The sequence below is a fragment of the Zingiber officinale genome, chromosome 7B (genome assembly GCF_018446385.1).
Source record: "Zingiber officinale cultivar Zhangliang chromosome 7B, Zo_v1.1, whole genome shotgun sequence".
NCBI lineage: Eukaryota > Viridiplantae > Streptophyta > Magnoliopsida > Zingiberales > Zingiberaceae > Zingiber > Zingiber officinale.
Window position 1 is genome coordinate 32,918,011 of NC_055999.1, and position 17,657 is coordinate 32,935,667.

The 17,657-nt window shown below is 37.0% G+C and overlaps 4 protein-coding genes across 4 annotated transcripts; 2 read left to right on the plus strand and 2 right to left on the minus strand.

Annotated features, from left to right (window-relative positions):
- Positions 1-3,635: 3,635 nt before the first annotated feature.
- LOC122004290 lies at positions 3,636-4,574 on the minus strand. The gene has a single exon (XM_042559201.1). It carries the CDS (start codon positions 4,572-4,574, stop codon positions 3,636-3,638), a length of 939 nt encoding a protein of 312 aa, XP_042415135.1.
- Positions 4,575-5,464: 890 nt separating this feature from the next.
- Positions 5,465-6,580, minus strand: LOC122004291. Its single transcript, XM_042559202.1, has one exon. The coding sequence runs from the start codon at positions 6,578-6,580 to the stop codon at positions 5,465-5,467; it is 1,116 nt and encodes a 371-aa protein (XP_042415136.1).
- A 4,961-nt stretch (positions 6,581-11,541) lies between these two features.
- LOC122003676 (60S ribosomal protein L39-like) lies at positions 11,542-11,959 on the plus strand. Its single transcript, XM_042558753.1, has 3 exons — positions 11,542-11,603; positions 11,695-11,798; positions 11,885-11,959. The coding sequence occupies exons 1-3, from the start codon at positions 11,601-11,603 to the stop codon at positions 11,931-11,933; spliced, it is 156 nt and encodes a 51-aa protein (XP_042414687.1). The 5' UTR covers positions 11,542-11,600; the 3' UTR covers positions 11,934-11,959.
- A 1,341-nt stretch (positions 11,960-13,300) lies between these two features.
- Positions 13,301-14,463, plus strand: LOC122004292 (auxin-responsive protein IAA21-like). The gene is made up of 4 exons (XM_042559203.1): positions 13,301-13,573; positions 13,835-13,976; positions 14,146-14,207; positions 14,402-14,463. Exons 1-4 carry the CDS (start codon positions 13,393-13,395, stop codon positions 14,461-14,463), a joined length of 447 nt encoding a protein of 148 aa, XP_042415137.1. The 5' UTR covers positions 13,301-13,392.
- Positions 14,464-17,657: the final 3,194 nt, after the last annotated feature.

Here is a 17,657-nt window from a genome sequence, read left to right on the forward strand (position 1 = left end):
TCACAAGATATTCAATCAAGTGTATCAATATTGGAACAATGACACAACATTTTTCATCCACTGAACTTACTTAATTCTGCAGAATTCAATTTCTCAATCAAAACATTCTCCACCAAAACAAAAGAACTCAATTTCAATTAAACACCTCCCCCACACTTATTCTTTTGTCCGTCCCGGCCAAAATAAAATCATCACATATCATCCAAGTTAACCATATCCAAAGAAATAGAACATGAGAAAAGAATAAAAATATGATGATTCATGACAAGAGAAATAGCAAAAATAGGTGAGGGCAATGTGATAATGGAGTAAGTTTCATAAAAATGACTCAACAATGATCTAAAGGTATAAATCAGATTTGAAGCAAGTTCTAGAGTGAAATAAGCTACAAGTGCATCACTTAAAATAGGCTCAAACCTCACTAGGTAAATAAAAGTTATCATACCATTTCATCAATCAAGAATCCATCACTAGTATCAACCTCTTGCTATCCTAGAGTTCAATCATGCCATAAAGTCTTTAAACATGATAATCAAATTTAACATTCCTTTTCAAATCCCTAAAAATGATACAAAGAAATATCAAAAGAAGGAAATACCATTTGTTCCTAAAACAAAGACTATCAACCTCAAAGAAATGGTAACTATCATGAACATAAAACCTAAATTCCAAAACTATAACTATGCAAAAATAAAAACTACTAATGAGACTCAAAATTTATTTATGCAAGAAAATTCTAAATGAAACCGAAACTTCTCCTAAACAAATAAGAAAATGACTAGCACCAAAAATTTATTCATTTGCAAAGAAACAAAAGATAAAGTGAAACTCCCCTTTAACTCGGGTAGATAGCATCAACATGTTCCATTTCCTCCACCACCAAGCCCTTCACTTCTTCATGAAACTTTTTAAGCCTTTGTCCATTAACTTTAAAAACCCGGCCAGTAGACATATCCTGGATCTCAACCACTCCATAAAAGAACACATTAGTAACACAATAAGGTCCTTCCCATCTAGATCTCAACTTACCTTTAATCAATTTGAGACGAGATCGATATAAAAGTACTTTGTCACCAATTTGGAAGTTTTTCACCTCAATTTGTTTGTCATGAAATCTCTTGGTCTTTTCTTTATAAATCCTTGAGTTCTCACAAGCTTCCAATCTAATCTCTTCAAGTTCTTGAAGTTGCAATTTCCTTTCTTCTCCAACCGTTTCACTATCAAGATTGCATGCTTTAACCGCCCAATACGCCCTATGCTCAATCTCTACGGGTAAATGGCAAGCTTTTCCATACACAATCCTGTATGGAGACATTCCTATAGGGGTCTTGAAAGCAGTCCTATAAGCCCATAGTGCATCTTCAAGTCTTTTGCTCCAATCCTTCCTATTTGGTCTCATAGTCTTTTCAAGAATTGATTTCACCTCCCTGTTAGACACTTCTGCTTGCCCATTTGTTTGAGGATGATAGGATGTAGAAACTTTATGTGTAACCCCATACTTATGTAGCAAAGCCTTCATGTGTCTGTTACAAAAATGAGACCCTTGATCACTTATGATCGCCCTGGGTACTCCAAACCTGCAAAATATGCGAGACCTGGCAAAGCTAACAACAACAGAAGAGTCATCAGTCCGAGTGGGAATGACCTCCACCCATTTGGAAACATAATCAACTGCCAATAAAATGTAAACAAAACCGAAAGAAGCAGGAAATGGACCTATAAAGTCAATACCCCAAACATCAAAAATCTCACAAAATAATATGAATTGTTGAGGCATTTCATTTCTAAGTCCTATGTTCCCAGTTCGTTGACATCTATCACATGATCGATAAAAAGCATAAGCATCACGAAAAAGGGTAGGCCAATACAAACCACATTCTAAAACTTTCCTAGCAGTTCTTTGTGGTCCAAAATGTCCTCCACACTCAAAAGAATGACAAAATTAAGTACAGACTGAAACTCAGAGTCAGGTATGCATCTCCTAATGATCTGATCACTACAAAACTTCCACAAATAAGGATCATCCCAAACATAGAATTTTGAATCACTTTTTAATTTATCTCTTTGAGCTTTCGAAGATTGTTTGGGATAAACATGTGCAACTAAGAAATTCACTGATCCGCATACCATGGAGACTCACCCTGTAACTGTAGAAGCTGCTCATCCCTGAAATCATCATCAATAGCCGAATGGTCCAAGTCTCCTTCGATCCTGCTCAAGTGATCTGCAACCAAGTTCTCCTTCCCGCTCCTATCACGTATCTCTACGTCAAATTCTTGAAGCAGAAGCATCCATCTGATTAATCTAGGCTTTGCATCAGGCTTCTTGAGGAGATACTTCAAAGCTGCATGATCTGAAAAAATAATCACATGAGAACAAAGAAGATATGATCTGAATTTATCTAAAGCAAAAACAATAGAAAGAAGCTCTTTTTCTGTTGTTGTGTAGTTTGTTTGAGCTGAGTCCAAAGTCTTGGAAGCGTAGCAAATAGCATGTGGTGCTCCATCCACTCTCTGTGCTAGTACAACTCCCACTGCATAATCTGAAGCGTCACACATCAACTCGAAAGGTAAGGACCAGTTTGGGGGTCTGATAATAGGTACTGAAGTAAGAGCCTCCTTCAATCTGTCAAAAGCCTCTTTGCACCTCTGATCGAAATCAAACATAACATCCTTCTGAAGTAGCTGAGACAATGGTAGAGCAATCTTACCGAAGTCTCTAATAAATCTCCTGTAGAATCCTACATGACCAAGAAAAGCTCGCACCTCCCACACGCATGCGTGGTAAGATAAAGAAGATATAGCGCTAACTTTAGCAGGATCTACTTCAATGCCCTTCCTAGAGACTATATGACCTAAACCAATGCCATGCTCTACCATAAAATGACACTTTTCAAAATTTAAAACCAAATCCGTGTTGATACATCTACTCAAAACTCGAGACAAGTTTTCCAAACATGCATCAAAAGAAGAGCCATAAACAGAAAAATCATCCATGAATACTTCCATGCAATGCTCTAATAAATCACCAAAAATACTCACCATGCATCGCTGAAAAGTACCTGGAGCGTTGCATAATCCAAATGGCATCCTACGATATGCGAATGTACCGAAAGGGCAGGTGAAGGTAGTCTTCTCCTGGTCCTCTGGGTCGATGCAAATATGAAAATAACCAGTGTAACCGTCAAGAAAACAATAATGGGATTTACCTGCCAGCCGCTCTAACATCTGATCAATAAAAGGAAGTGGATAATGATCCTTTCGGCTTGCTTGGTTCAGCTTCCTATAGTCCACACATACTCTCCAAGAATTCTTCACTCTCGTGGGCACCAGTTCGTTCTCTTCATTAGCTACCACTGTCACACCTGACTTTTTCGGAACCACATGGATGGGACTTACCCATTTACTGTCAGAAATTGGATAAATAATGCCAGCCTGTAAGAGTCTAGTCACCTCCTTCTTTACCACATCCAAAATCAAAGGGTTCAGTCGTCTCTGTGGCTGTCTCACTGGCCTCACATCCTCCTCTAAGTGAATCTTATACATACAAATAGAAGGACTAATCCCAGGAATGTCTGCCAGAGTCCATCCAATGGCCTTCCTATGCTGTCTCAAAATCTCTAACAATCGTTCCTCCTAATCCGGTTCCAAATTCTGAGCTATAATGACAGGTAGCTGCTGATTCTCTCCCAAATAGGCATACTTCAAATGCTGAGGTAATGGCTTCAATTCCTCCTGTGTCTGGTCAATAGTAGGTGATTCTAGGGGTAGTGCTGCTGAGCAATCCCCTATACATACCTCTTCCTCTCTGAGCGATCCTAGGGGTAATGCTTCTCCTAAGCAATCCCCTACGCATTCACTTAAGTTAACATCAGATTCCACATCTAAAATATCTCCCAACAATGCAACGAATTCATTCTCCATACCAAAATCTGAAACCTCTAATTCTGAATCAACATCTGACAAGAACTCCATGCCATCCAACTCCTCCGAGATATCCACGCTAAGTATAGAATGATCCTCTCTAGGATGCTTCATAGCCTCAAAAATGCTGAAACGAACCACTGTATCTCCTATCTCCATAGAAAGAGTTCCTGCATCTACATCTATCTTGGTTCTAACAGTCTTCAAGAATGGACGCCCAAGAATAAGCGAAGCCCTGTTTGCCAGCACATCACCCTCCATATCTAAGATGTAAAAATCTGCAAGAAAAATTAACTCCCTCACTTTGACCAATACATCCTCAATCACTCGTGCTGGGTGTGCTTGACTTCGGTTGGCCAACTGAATCACTACACCTGTAGGTTGCAAAGGCCCAATTCTTAATGACTGAAAAACTGATTTAGGCATCACATTAATAGAAGCTCCAAGATCTAACATCGCATCCTCAAAGATACAATCTCCTATCACACAAGGTACGGTGAAAACTCCTGGATCTTCACACTTCTGAGGAACTGGCTGAAGTAATGCTGAAACATTATTTCCCATACTTATTAACTCATTTCCCTTCAATTTCTTTTTGTGCACACAAAGATCCTTTAGGAATTCGGCATATTTTGGAATTTGCTTGATCATGGTAAGCAAACAACCTTGTTGAATAATTTCACCAATTCTTGATATTCTCTAGCCTTTTCTTCCTCCATTTCTTTTCTTGGTTGTACACTTCTTTGAGGGAAAGGTAACGGAATGGAAGACTCAGCTCCTTGCTGGGTAATATTGCTGTCCAGATTCTGTGCAGAATTTTCTAGATTCTGTGCTGAATTTGGAGCTGCTGGTGGAGTAAATTCCAAGCCGAAATCTGCTCCATCTATTTGATTAGAATCTGAAACTTCTGGTTGATTGAAATGTTGCTGATCAAATCCAGTAATCCCATGCTGTGCAGAATCTGGCTGCTCTGAATTTGCTGGAAAATTCTGGAAATTCTGTGAACTCGAAGCTGCAAATGGCCTGGAAATATTCTGCTATGCTCCTGTTGAAAAATTCGGGTTTGGTTCTGAAATTGTTTTACCACTTCGAAGAGTTAATGCACTCACATTTCCTTTAGGATTTGGAGTCGGTTTTGAAGGCAATTGTCTAGATCCTTGATTTTGCATCTGATTAATATTACTAGCCAGCTGCCCAATCTGCCTTTTAATGTTTTGCAGTGCTGTATCAGTCCTTTGCTGATGTTGCTGCTGTTGCATCATCTGCTGTTGCTGTTGAAGCACTTGCTGCATCAAATCCTCAATTTTTGAGCTGCTAAAGTTCTGCTGAGGTTGCATTGATCGTGGGCTTGTAGAAGAAGGCAGTGCAAGCTGAGATTGGTGTTGATTTGCATTACTAGGCTGTTGGAAATTCTGCAAAGGTTGCTGAACATGCTGGAAATGTGTGTGCTGATTTTGTAAATTCTGAAACTGTGGCTGATTTGCAATATTTGAATGCTGGAAATTCTGGAATGGTTGAAATTGCTGATTTTGGCTGAAATTTTACTGAAATTGAGGCTGCTGTAGTTGCTGAAATTGCTGTGAATGACTTGCTGGATGATTCTGGTAATAATGTTGATTCTGTTGATGCTGATAATATGGCTGATGAATCTGCCCTTGTGGTTGTTGCTGATAAAATGCATTCCCATACCTCAAATTAGGGTGCTCCCTCCATCCAGGATTGTACGTTGAAGAGTTGGGATCATGTTTGTGTTGCTGAAATTGAGGTCTTGAAATGATTGCAACGGATTCATCTTGATGTAGATTAGGACAATGATTCGAAGAGTGATCTTGGCTTGAACAAATTCCACACAACTTCATCATTGGTAAAGGAAAATTTGAAACATGACTCGAATTTTGCAACGCCATTTGCTTTACTAGAGAAGTCAATTTTTGCAAATTGTTCCTAATTTCTTGTTGTTTAGTTGAAACCAAATGAGTTTCATTAACCACTCTAGTACCAAGAGCTCTACTCCCAAATTGCTGTGAGTTTTCTGCCATATTTGAAATTAGCTCTCTTGCTTGATTTGGAGTCTTATTCACCAAAGCTCCTCCAGCTGCTGCATCTATCATGCTCCTATCCATGGGAAGTAGACCCTCATAAAAATACTGAACAAGGAGCTGATCACTAATTTGATGTTGTGGACAACTCGAACACAGCTTCTTGAATCTCTCCCAATAATCATAAAGAGTCTCTCCAACTACTTGTTGAATACCACAAATGCTCTTCCTGATAGTTGCAGTCCTAGAAGCTGGGAAAAATTTCTCCAAAAAGGCTTTCTTCATATCAATCCAACTTGTAATGTATCCAGCTGGAAGACAATATAACCAGTCTTTAGCTGCTCCCGTCAAAGAGAATGGAAAAGCCCTCAACTTAATGTCTTCTTCTGAAATCCCTTGTGGCTTCATGGTGGAACAAACCACATGGAATTCATGTAGATGGCGGTTGTGATCCTCTCCTGATAAGCCTTGAAATTTGGGAAGCAGATGAATAAGTCCTGATCTGAGTTCGAAATCTCCTGCCAAATCTGGATAAGTAATGCATGAGTACTTATAAGCCACATCTGGTGCTGCAAACTCTTTCATAGTTCGATCCCCTTCTTTTATCTGATTATCCATCTCTGAAATTCTGCTCTCACATGTTGCTGCTGACCTAGCCCTGTCTCCTTAAAGCCCAAAAGGTTCTCTCAATCTCTGGGTCAAGTTCCAGCAATGTTGCAAAGGAAGACCTAGTCATGCAAGCCAATAAACAATCACAATTCAGTAGTTATTCAATTAAATCAGAAAAAATCAGCAAACTAAAGCAGAGAAAATTATTCACAATCCAAAACAAACAAACAAACAAACAAACAAATCTAGCTAAGTTTAAAAAATTCCCTGGCAACAGCGCCAGAATTTGGTAGCTATCCAAATTGATGTCACAAATAAACTCCCAAATTAATGTTATGATCGAAAACCCACAACTACACAAGGAAATGTTTTAGTATAAGGTCCGAGTCAAATTTTCGAGGATTATGCTAGAACATGCTTGTCTTGGATTAAGAACACTCTTTTTGGGTTTTCTAGTTATGAAATGGGGATTTGGTATTCAAAATGAACTTTTTACTGTGAAAATTAAATCACATCCAATGCTACCCTATAGCAATTCGAATTCTGAATAGATCAGAAATAAGTTCTACCAACTCAACAGGAAATAAGCTAAAGCCAACCTAATTCCAGTGCTAAACCTATCATTGAGAAAATTAATTAAAATCAATCTAAAACACTAATCGAAAACTTACAAGAATTACTATTAAACTAATTCCTTCCTACTCAAATCCTAACTCAGAATTTCAGCCTACTCTTTGTAGACCAGAACTCCACTAAGGCTCAACATGATCTTTTTAACTTGTCACGCTTGGAATTAATCAAGCTTCAAAATTAATTTGAATCCATCCAAACAACTAACTTATCAGTTACAAAGGTTTGATAAGAAATAACTAAACAAAAGCTTAAGGGACACAATTTCAGCAGTGACTGCTGAACCAACAGAACAAAGCAGAACTTGAAACAAAGAGCACAAGAACAAAACTAAACAAGCAGATTCGTGCAGTAATTACACTACAAAGAAGTCTAAGCTACGAACTAGCAAATTCAGGAACAAAAATGCAGAAATAATAAAACCTAAGCATCAAAAATAAACTGCAGTAAAGCTTAACATCCCTACACACAAATCTCGAACCAAACTTGTCTTCTCCTTGCCACCGCACAAAGAATCTGCAGAGAACACTCCAACAGAAATCGAACTGGTGTCCTCAAGCTTCAAAATGAACTCAGATTCACTTGTATCAGCTCACAAAACTTCAGCGAGATCAGATTCTGACTTGGTACTCTGTTGCACGCTGCTGGGTGCACTGTCGCTGGAATCATGTACTGAGGAATGGAGCTAGGAACGTTGAGGTGCTGTCGGAAATGGTTCAGAATAACCGGAGGACCACCGCCAGTAATCCCGTGAAGAAATGGAGGCACAGACCAGAAGAACGCCGTTGGTCTGAGCTGGAAATCGCAGCTCGTAGCTACAGTGCTCCGCCCGCCAAAATGCTTCGCTGATGAAATATGATCGATGGAATCTAGTCGTCGGAGGCTGAGGAACTCCACACCGATGAGGACAAGCTTGCGCGAAGATCTGGAAGAAGGAAGGGAGCCGCGTCCTCGCCGTCACGAAAATTGGCACGATGAACAGTAGCGCGAGCTCACTGTTCACCATGCCAAAAATTCCCTTTTATACCTAGGGTTTTGTCCAGATGGGGTTTGACTCGAATCCTAGCTCAATAGGGGTCAGTTAGGGTTTTGGGCTCCATTTGGTTGTGTGAACCATGCCTCCACTTGAATCATGAACCCATTAGTACCCTACAAGACCAAATTCACATAATGAGAAATAAATCATGCATAAGATGGAAAAACATCATAAAGCTCATAAAAACCTTGTTTGGGGAAACATAATCAAAATTGGAATTAAACATGTGCAAATATATAAAGAACACCAAATATTAACCCAAAATTAATGTGTCAATTCATAGCTTATCACCGACCACCTAGAGGTGGGCAAGAAGTTAGGTTTTCGTGGATATAAGACTTTATAAATAAGATGCTACAATAGGGACCTAGAGGAGGAATTGGTTTTGGTCTCCCGATGAGCTTGAGCTTCCCGTGTTAGCCTCGAACACTCAACTTAAGTTCATTAATAATAACTCATACCACTAAAGAGTTATTATTGCACTACCGCACCAATCCCACATTACAATATGGACTCTTTCTTATTATGAGCACGTTAGTCTCCCTGTGTTTAAGATATTGAATGCCTACTAATTAAATGAGTTACTGACAACTCACTTAATTAATATCTAGATCCAAGAGTAGTACCACTCAACCTTATCATCATGTTGGACTAAGTCCAGCTGCAGGGTTTACATGACAATCCTTATGAGCTCCTCAAGGGGACATCATCAACCTAGATTCACTACAACAAAAACCTTCATAGACATCGGTTTTCCACCGGTGTTCTATTAAATTTTCGACCGATGTCTATGAAGGCGATGTAAAAGGTCTGCCATTTTAGACATCGGGTTAACACCGGTGTAGTATCACTTAACAACACCGATGTTTGATTCGGTTATTAACCGGTGTAGTATCACTTAACGACATCATTTCATCAACGGTGTAAAACCGATGTAATATTATATGTTAATAACACCAGTTTTGGCTGCGGTGGAGAACCGATGTAATATCAATATTGTTTAACGACACCGATTCGATTTCTGAAATAGTGAAAAACCGATATTATACAACATTTTAATAGTACAAAATTTATTTAATATTATTATACATCGGTGTATCTAAACACACCAAGTAAATATCCATGTTACCAATACATAATATTATTCTTTCAATATAAAAAGATAATAGATATTGTACACATCAAGTCCGTATCCACAAATTACACAAATATTCCTCTTACAACATCAAAAGATAATTAACTATGATGCCTAAATCACATTGGCTGATGACAAATCACCGACAGGGGCTAAATCACCTTGAAAAATTATATCAAGCTTACAGTTATAGAGAGCAGTGTTGCCATTTTCAGTCAACTTCTGTAAAAATCTTCTACCATTGTTGAATTTATGTTTGTAGCTGATGCCAAACGCATTTCATCAATTTCTATTGTAAGAAAGGCGTCGCATACAACCCGTCTAACTCGGAGAAATTTTGGGCAACCTGATAGGATGTAGCTGTAATGAGCAAAAAGATCAACAACGAAAGTTCAACTGCAATAGATAGGGCACTTACCTACAATTGGGCATCGAGGATGTGGTTTCTTTGTGCTTATGTAGTGGATTACTGGCTCCTTCTCATAAATATGATTGCAGTCCATCCTGCTTGATGAAGAACAACAGATAGAAAGAACACGGTTTATGACTTTAATAATAATAATAACATACCTTTTGCTTGGGAAACAAAAAAAAAAGTGAAACAGACTAGTCATAAGCTTCTTCATCACTTGATAAATAAATGTACATTAAGCATTGTTCAAGGAACATGAACAATTGAATCAACAGAATCTATTAAAAGGTTTTTTTGAGTTGTTAGAATGAAATATAAGTAGAAAGATATGGAATGTTGTCTACGACATTAACATATCTCACATTGCATTCTAAAAAGCACACAAATTCATAGTTCACAACTAATCAAATAAGGATTCATGCCAAATTGAATATGGTTCAAGAAGGAACATGATTTCCAAGGAAACCAAGCTCTGCATTTTAAGAAAGAAGTTCACTTAAAATAGTTGTTTTTAGTTAACTTGTGAACCGTTTAATATTTGTTCATTCACAAAGAAAAAAAATGGCTCTGTACATATGAAACAATCTCACTTGACCGTTATGTTTTCATCTTTCATTACTAACAAACAAAAAATTAGGGAATTTTAATTTATATTGGATAAAAACATAATTACAAAACTTTGGTAAAGAGTGAAGCACTACTTTACCAGCGGACAAGATTTTGCAATTCTATAACAGGCTTTCCTGTCAAAGGGCACTTCATATTTAATAAGTTATTCTGGATACTGGTTATGACTATACACTACAACAAAAACCCTCATAGACATCAGTGGAACAACAACGGTTTTAAGCAAAAACCGATGTCTTTGAGTATTTTACACCGGTTTTTCCAAAAACCGGTGTCTATGAGCGCAGATTTTCGCTCATAGACATCGGTTTTTTAGGCGATGTCTATAAGCGTCCGTTTTTTCGTTAATAGACACCGATTTTAACATCGGTTTTTAAAATCTGATGTCTATGATAATTTTCCCTCCAATACTTAGCTAAAATTTTCAACTCTTCCCTCTAACCTAACCCTATATGATGTCGTCCACGGGAGGCAGAGAGAGAGAGCCATCTTCGGGCGACTCACCTTCTCCGCCTCTATTTTCTCCTCCCCTCCCATCGCCGACCCAATCTCGACCTCCTTTATTCTCCCAATTCGAAGCAGACAGAAACAGAGATCGGAGATCTGTGCTTCCGATTCACCGCTCGATCCGCCAAGATGCAGATAGGTTCCGAGAAGGCGTCGTCCCTTGATCTCTTGTCGGTCGTCGTCACCTCCCTCTCCGATGGATATGGGCTAACGATAAGCCCAAAGTGTCTAATGTAGGAGGAAGAGGAAGCTGCTAACGATCAGCAAAACCAGACGCAAAGGTGTCTCCGTTTTTTTTTGTTTTTACTCCTCTGCCCTTTGCGATTGTTTGTTCAACTACCTTTGAATCTTCAGGAGTTTGATGATCTCCTGTTCTCTATGCAGATGTTGATGTCGTCGACGATGGAGCATGATTACATAGGTCTGTCGGAGCGGAACTCCTCTGCCGGCGGAGTCGAGGGAGGGGTTCTGAACCTCAAGGCCACGGAACTCAGGTTGGGGCTGCCTGGGTCGGAGTCGCCCCACCGCGTGGAGAAGATCAGGCTCACCCTGGATTTGCTCCCCAAGAGCTTCGTCTTGTGTGATGGCTAAAAACCCTGGATCCTCCAACATAGGGTTTCTTCAGTTTGCTTCGACTCCAAGGTTTCGCTGCGGCCGCCCGGAGCTCTTATCAGCAGCGGAAATGGTAAGAATCTCCTCGCTGTCTCCTCCATTTCTTCGATCATGTCGATTCGAATGGTCAAATCGAGTTTTTCATCTTAATTTCTGGTTTTTAGCCATCACACAAGACGTTCCGGATCAAGAAGAAGCTGGCGAAGAAGATGAGGCAGAACAGGCCAATTCCTAACTGGATCCGCCTGCGGACGGACAACACCATCAGGTGCGTCTGCTTTAGTTGGTTGTTGCCTCTCTTTTTTTTCCCTAGCCATCTGATCTGTTAACGGATTGTTTCGCTTGGTTGTTCAGGTACAACGCGAAGCGCAGGCATTGGCGTCGAACCAAGTTAGGGTTTTGAGGTTGCGCCTGATCCACCCGTTTGCCCTTCTTGATTGTTTTGGTCAGCTTTCGCATGAATCATGCCTTGTTTTAACAGATTTTCATGTTATTATGTGTGTCTGAGTCTAGTGGAGATTGTTTTTAAAGTGAAATTTATATCACACCTGAGATTTACTGTGATGCATAAATACTTTAAAATTGGCTTCTTCGGGATTTGAAGTAGCATTTGAATGGTGTTCTTTGTCTCCACTTATCTTTATAGGTATTTTGAATGATCCTGTTTCAATCACTAATTGTATATCAGTATTTTACTTCATGATATTTCTTGTCCTAGACTATGGCCATAACTGCATCCTCTAAGAATAGACTTGCATTAGATCTTGATGCTACACACTAGTACATCTCCTATGTAACAATCAACATGATTAGACACCTTTTGAATGTTTCAGAAACACTAGTTACGGATGGCGAAACTATTGATTCCAGTCGACTTACAAATTAAAGGACCTAAACCCCTCTTCAACAACAAACATCATATTAGAGATAATTTTCACACTAAAATATTACAATTTCAACACCAAATATTATTTCAATTCCAATCCAGTTACACCATATCATACCAAAAACGAATATTCATTAGAATATTATATTTTTTATTCATAGTTTAATTATCAACCTACATTTTAATTTATTAACATTTTTATATGATAATTATTTGATTGATTTTTATTCATAGTTCTGATTTCTGTTTTTTGTTTCTTTTTTCCCCCCTTTTGGCATAGCTTGGATCTTTTAATCGAATTTGTTATAATATCCCTCGCCGTTTCACTGATTTTTTCTTTTTCTTGTTTGCTCTTCGCTGTTTTTTCCCCTTCTTCCTTACGTTCGGTGAAAATAGAGTCTTTTTTGGGTGCACAAACATAGAATCTGGGTGACATCCGTTTGGTGGTTTGTGGTTCAACAAGGGTTTGCAATGGTATAAACTCTGCCATTCATTTAATAGGAAGAATCGATTTTTTTCTCAGCGCCAGGATCTTTGTATCCATGAAATGACATTACTAAGCAAGGAATTTAATCAATTACTTTATGTAAAATATTATGTATGCTTTTGAGAGACTAAGATCTTCCCTTGAACATTAACATATGTATTCAAGTTTTGTCTACTTCTGGGTTTCTAGACTCGAGTGTTTTGATACTGAAATCATAAAGTAATTTAATCAATTACTTTATGTTCAATTGTAAACCATAACACTTTGGAACAGACATGAGATGCATATTTTTTCCATAGACCTACTGCCAAATTATCTTCTACTTAATTGATCATGTACGATACAGATGTAATTAATTATATAGATGGGATTTTTAGTTTGTTTCTGTTATGCTGAAAGAAGTTAGAACATTGAACATGTAACGGGCATGCATATGGCAGAGCACAGGTGGTTGGTTGGCCACCAATCCGTAGTTATCGGAAGAATACTATGATTACAAATCCATCTAAGGTTAAAGATGATGCTGATGGAATACAAGGGCAAGGGTGTCTTTATGTGAAGGTTAGCATGGATGGAGCTCCTTATCTGAGGAAAGTTGATCTCAAAATATACAAAAACTATAAGGAACTTTCATCAGCACTTGAGAAAATGTTCAGCGGCTTCACAATTGGTGAGATTTAATTATTCCTTATTATTTGTTTTTTTTAAATGAAATAGAAAATAACGAAGAATGTTTTTTGTTCAGATATATGTTTCTTTATGCCATTATTTGCAACAATACTCATTTTAACAAATATCAAAACCTTAATTCAATTTTTTCCCATGAGAAAATAAATTAAATCATGGATGGAAGCCTGTCTATCCAAATCAAATTAATTTCGCTGAAACTTAATATGGTGCATATGATTGACTCCTTTCCATTCGAATTCAGGTCGGTGTGATTCTCATGGAATACCAGGCAGAGAGGAGTTATCTGAGAATCATTTGATGGATCTCCTGAATGGTTCTGAGTATGTCATTACTTATGAAGACAAGGATGGAGACTGGATGCTTGTCGGTGATGTGCCATGGGCGTAAGTAACCTTATTTGCTTTTCATAGTTCATGTGTTTTCTGTTTCATTAATTCTGTATATTTCTATTTGGACGTAATGTAATCAATTTGTCTTTCTGGTCATGAATTATTTGTTGTCCCTGAAACTTCCATTCACATTCTTTTCTGCTAATTAAATGAAATATTTCAGGATGTTCACAAACTCATGCAGGAGGTTGAGGATCATGAAAGGTTCAGATGCTATTGGACTTGGTCAGTAAAATCCTTTCCTTCACATTTCATTTTCTGGATTTTCGATCTGATATGTAAAGAAGCATCCCTTCATTCCATGTTTTAGTGTGTCCTTAAATGAAGTTTGAGTTTATTGTGCCACAATTAAGTTGCTTGCTTTTGCTCACATTTTCCATGCAACCTCAAGACTAACAAAACTATGATTGTTTCTGTAGCCCCAAGGGCCCTGGAGAAATGCAAGAACCTGAAAAAGAGTATTTTATCATGGACACAATAATCAGATAGCTGTAAGTGTATTTGAGAATGGAAGTTGAAAGGGTTTTAGTATTTGTTATCTACTCTAGAATGTTAATTGTTACATGGATAATTAGACCTTTGATGAGGTATTGACATCATATCGTGTCAGCTATAAAATGTATGTATATATGTCATGGATATCCTTTACACAAGACTCTATTTTTATTATTCTTTGTGTGGGTTTAGCAGTCAGTAGAGGCACTGTACTATCAATAATCTTTTCAATTTTGGTGAATGTTGAAGTTTACACCTGCTTTCTTTTTCAGGAGAATGTGGATATTAAAATTTTAACAAATGATGATGTTCTAGGTGATGCAATACCTTATGATCAACAAGATGCAATGCGCCACCTCTGTTACCAATTCCTTGATTTAATGCCGCCTACGGTATGGATACTTCACCTTGTAATAGTTGTTATTTCTTTCAATTATATTATCCACATTAAATGGTCATTAAATAATACTACATCTGTAATAGGAAGTTGCTGCAATTACACTGGAATTTTAGATCATAAGCTCTACTTTTTTTTCCTTCTTCTAGCACCTCTTGATTTATGATTCAGTTTTTTCTCAGTTTGCCACTTTTCTTTTATGGTCTTTCTTTATGAATTTTATTTTTCAAACCTTTATGAATCTGTTATACATAATCAGTCAGGGAGCCTCTGTTATTTATTGATTCACAAGTACCTGTTATTTTGGTAACTAATATAGTTATACTTTAGATCCAGCCCTACTAAAATTTTCAATTAACAGTCACATTTTCACAATGCGATTTGGTCTTATTTGCTGTGGTTTTATTTGATCGTATTAACTCATTTATATTTTATTTCTTATTAGTTCTCTGTTTCTTATTCTTGGTTATTAGGGAAGAACAAACCCACAATTTCCTGGTTCACATCCAGTTTCTCTTAACAGGTGTGTCTTTATCCTTGTCAATATATATATATATATATATATATATATATATATATATATATATATATATATATATATATATATATGTGTGTGTGTGTGTGTGTGTGTGTGTGTGTGTGTGTATACATACCTTATTTATTTAACATCTTTAGCCTGACGTGAAAGATAGCTAGTAGTTCATTGTGTTTCAATGTTCAAATCTGCAAAGTTATGAATGTATATTTGGATTTTTGGAACAAGCAATCTATTGGTTTACATATATTGTGTTTCCATCTAATATTGTGTTTCCATCTTAAATTCCCATGTAACCATGTTTTGGCTGGTTTGCATTTTAGAATGAGCAACCAAAAGCTTTTATCATTCCTTCCCTTTGAAACATTGATGTAAAAGATGTATTTTAAAACATCTCCAGATGTCTGTAACTTTGTGTATTACTATATTTTGCTATGACCTTACTGTTCTAGCCTATGACCTATTTAGTTATCATCTAGTCTCGTGCCATACAGTTTTCATTTTTATCCTTCTATGCCAGCTCAAATCCTATTCTTTTCTAGTGATTACAATTTCAATACATGTCTGTGTCATGAATTTCCACTGTATATGCTAAGTGTGTCAAGAGTTATCTCATGTTGCTTTTTCTGGGTGGTGTAGTTGCCGTTTTCTGAAAGGTGGAAACTACTTGAAGAAGAAGTAATTCGACCAAGGAATTATGAGAGAAAGCAATTAGAATCTGACAGCAAGGGACATCCCATTTATAGATATGATATGGAGCCATTTTCAGTATGTAGATGTCAAGATTACATTTGAAGTGCGGTTCTACCTTGATGTGTTAAAAGAATGTTCTACCTTGATTTTGATATCTATTAGCTAGCTTTTGATGTAAAAAGAATGTTTGAGTATTTTATGGATATTGTTGTAAGAAGATTATTTATATAATTTGTGAATATTTGTGTATTTTATGGATATTATTGAATGAAGAATATTTGTACAATTTGTGAATATTTGTGTATTTTTTTTTGTTATTGTCGGTTTTAAAATCAAATCTGTGCTGTTAGAAAAAATACATATTACATCGGTTTTTCACCGATGTAAAACCGGTGTTATAAAGTAATATTACATCGGTCATTTACCGCTGCCAAAACTGGTGTTATTAACAAAAGCTATTACATCGGTTTTACACCGTGTATGAAACGGTGTCGTTAAGTGATACTACACCGGTTAATAATCGATTCGAAAACCGGTGTCGTTAAGTGATACTACACAGGTTTTAACCCGATGTCTAAAATGGTAGACTTTTAACATCGGCTTCATAGACATCGGTCGAAAATCAAATAGACACCGGTGGAAAACCGATGTCTATGAGCGATTTTGTTGTAGTGATATCTTCTTGCTCCTCACCAGGCATTGGTTGATCAGCATGGTGAACATTCTGCAATAAATTATGTAATAATTTAACAATGTCATAATACTTTTCGACCAAATGCATGCTAAAATAAAATTGAAGAATACATGTTTCTCTTGTCTGCATACCCTCACATCACTAATAAAGACAATATATACATTGCTCTTGAATAACAGAAACACACTAAAGAAAAGAGGACTTTTTTCACAATTAAACATGCTTAATTCATACATAAAACTGAGAAATGACAAAAACCAAAATTCATAGACTAATTGGGAAATAGAGGAGAAAAAACTGAAAATAACTTAACCATAAATAATGAATGCAGAGGAAATACCATAAACATATGTAAGCAAAAAGTTATTATTCCAGTTTTAAAGTAAAAACTTATGGCATGCATTCAATCATATGAAAATAAGCAATGCCACCATGTAGTTTTTTCATATACCAAACTGAAAATATGATCACACACTCATAAAAGAATAGTAGGATAATAAACTTCACGCATATGGTGCAACGACAAGCATTAGTTTTAGTATTTTTTTTTATTATAGTCAAAAAATATGTTCTTCTCTTATGATTTGCTTAGTTATAATAGTCTTCACATTCCCTTTTGAGATGCCCCATGATTTAATTTTCTACATGGAATTGGAACCATGGACAAAATTATTTCGCATGAGGTTGACATGGTGTTACTCAGGGTACTAACTGAGTCAACTGTGAGCTAGTAAAATATCCCATTAACTTAAGAAATTTCATTTTGTCAAGACTCTTCCATAACACACCAATAAGCTTTCTTTAAACCCTTCCAGTTTCAACTATCTAATTAATTAAATATAAGGAAAAATGTACTCCAAC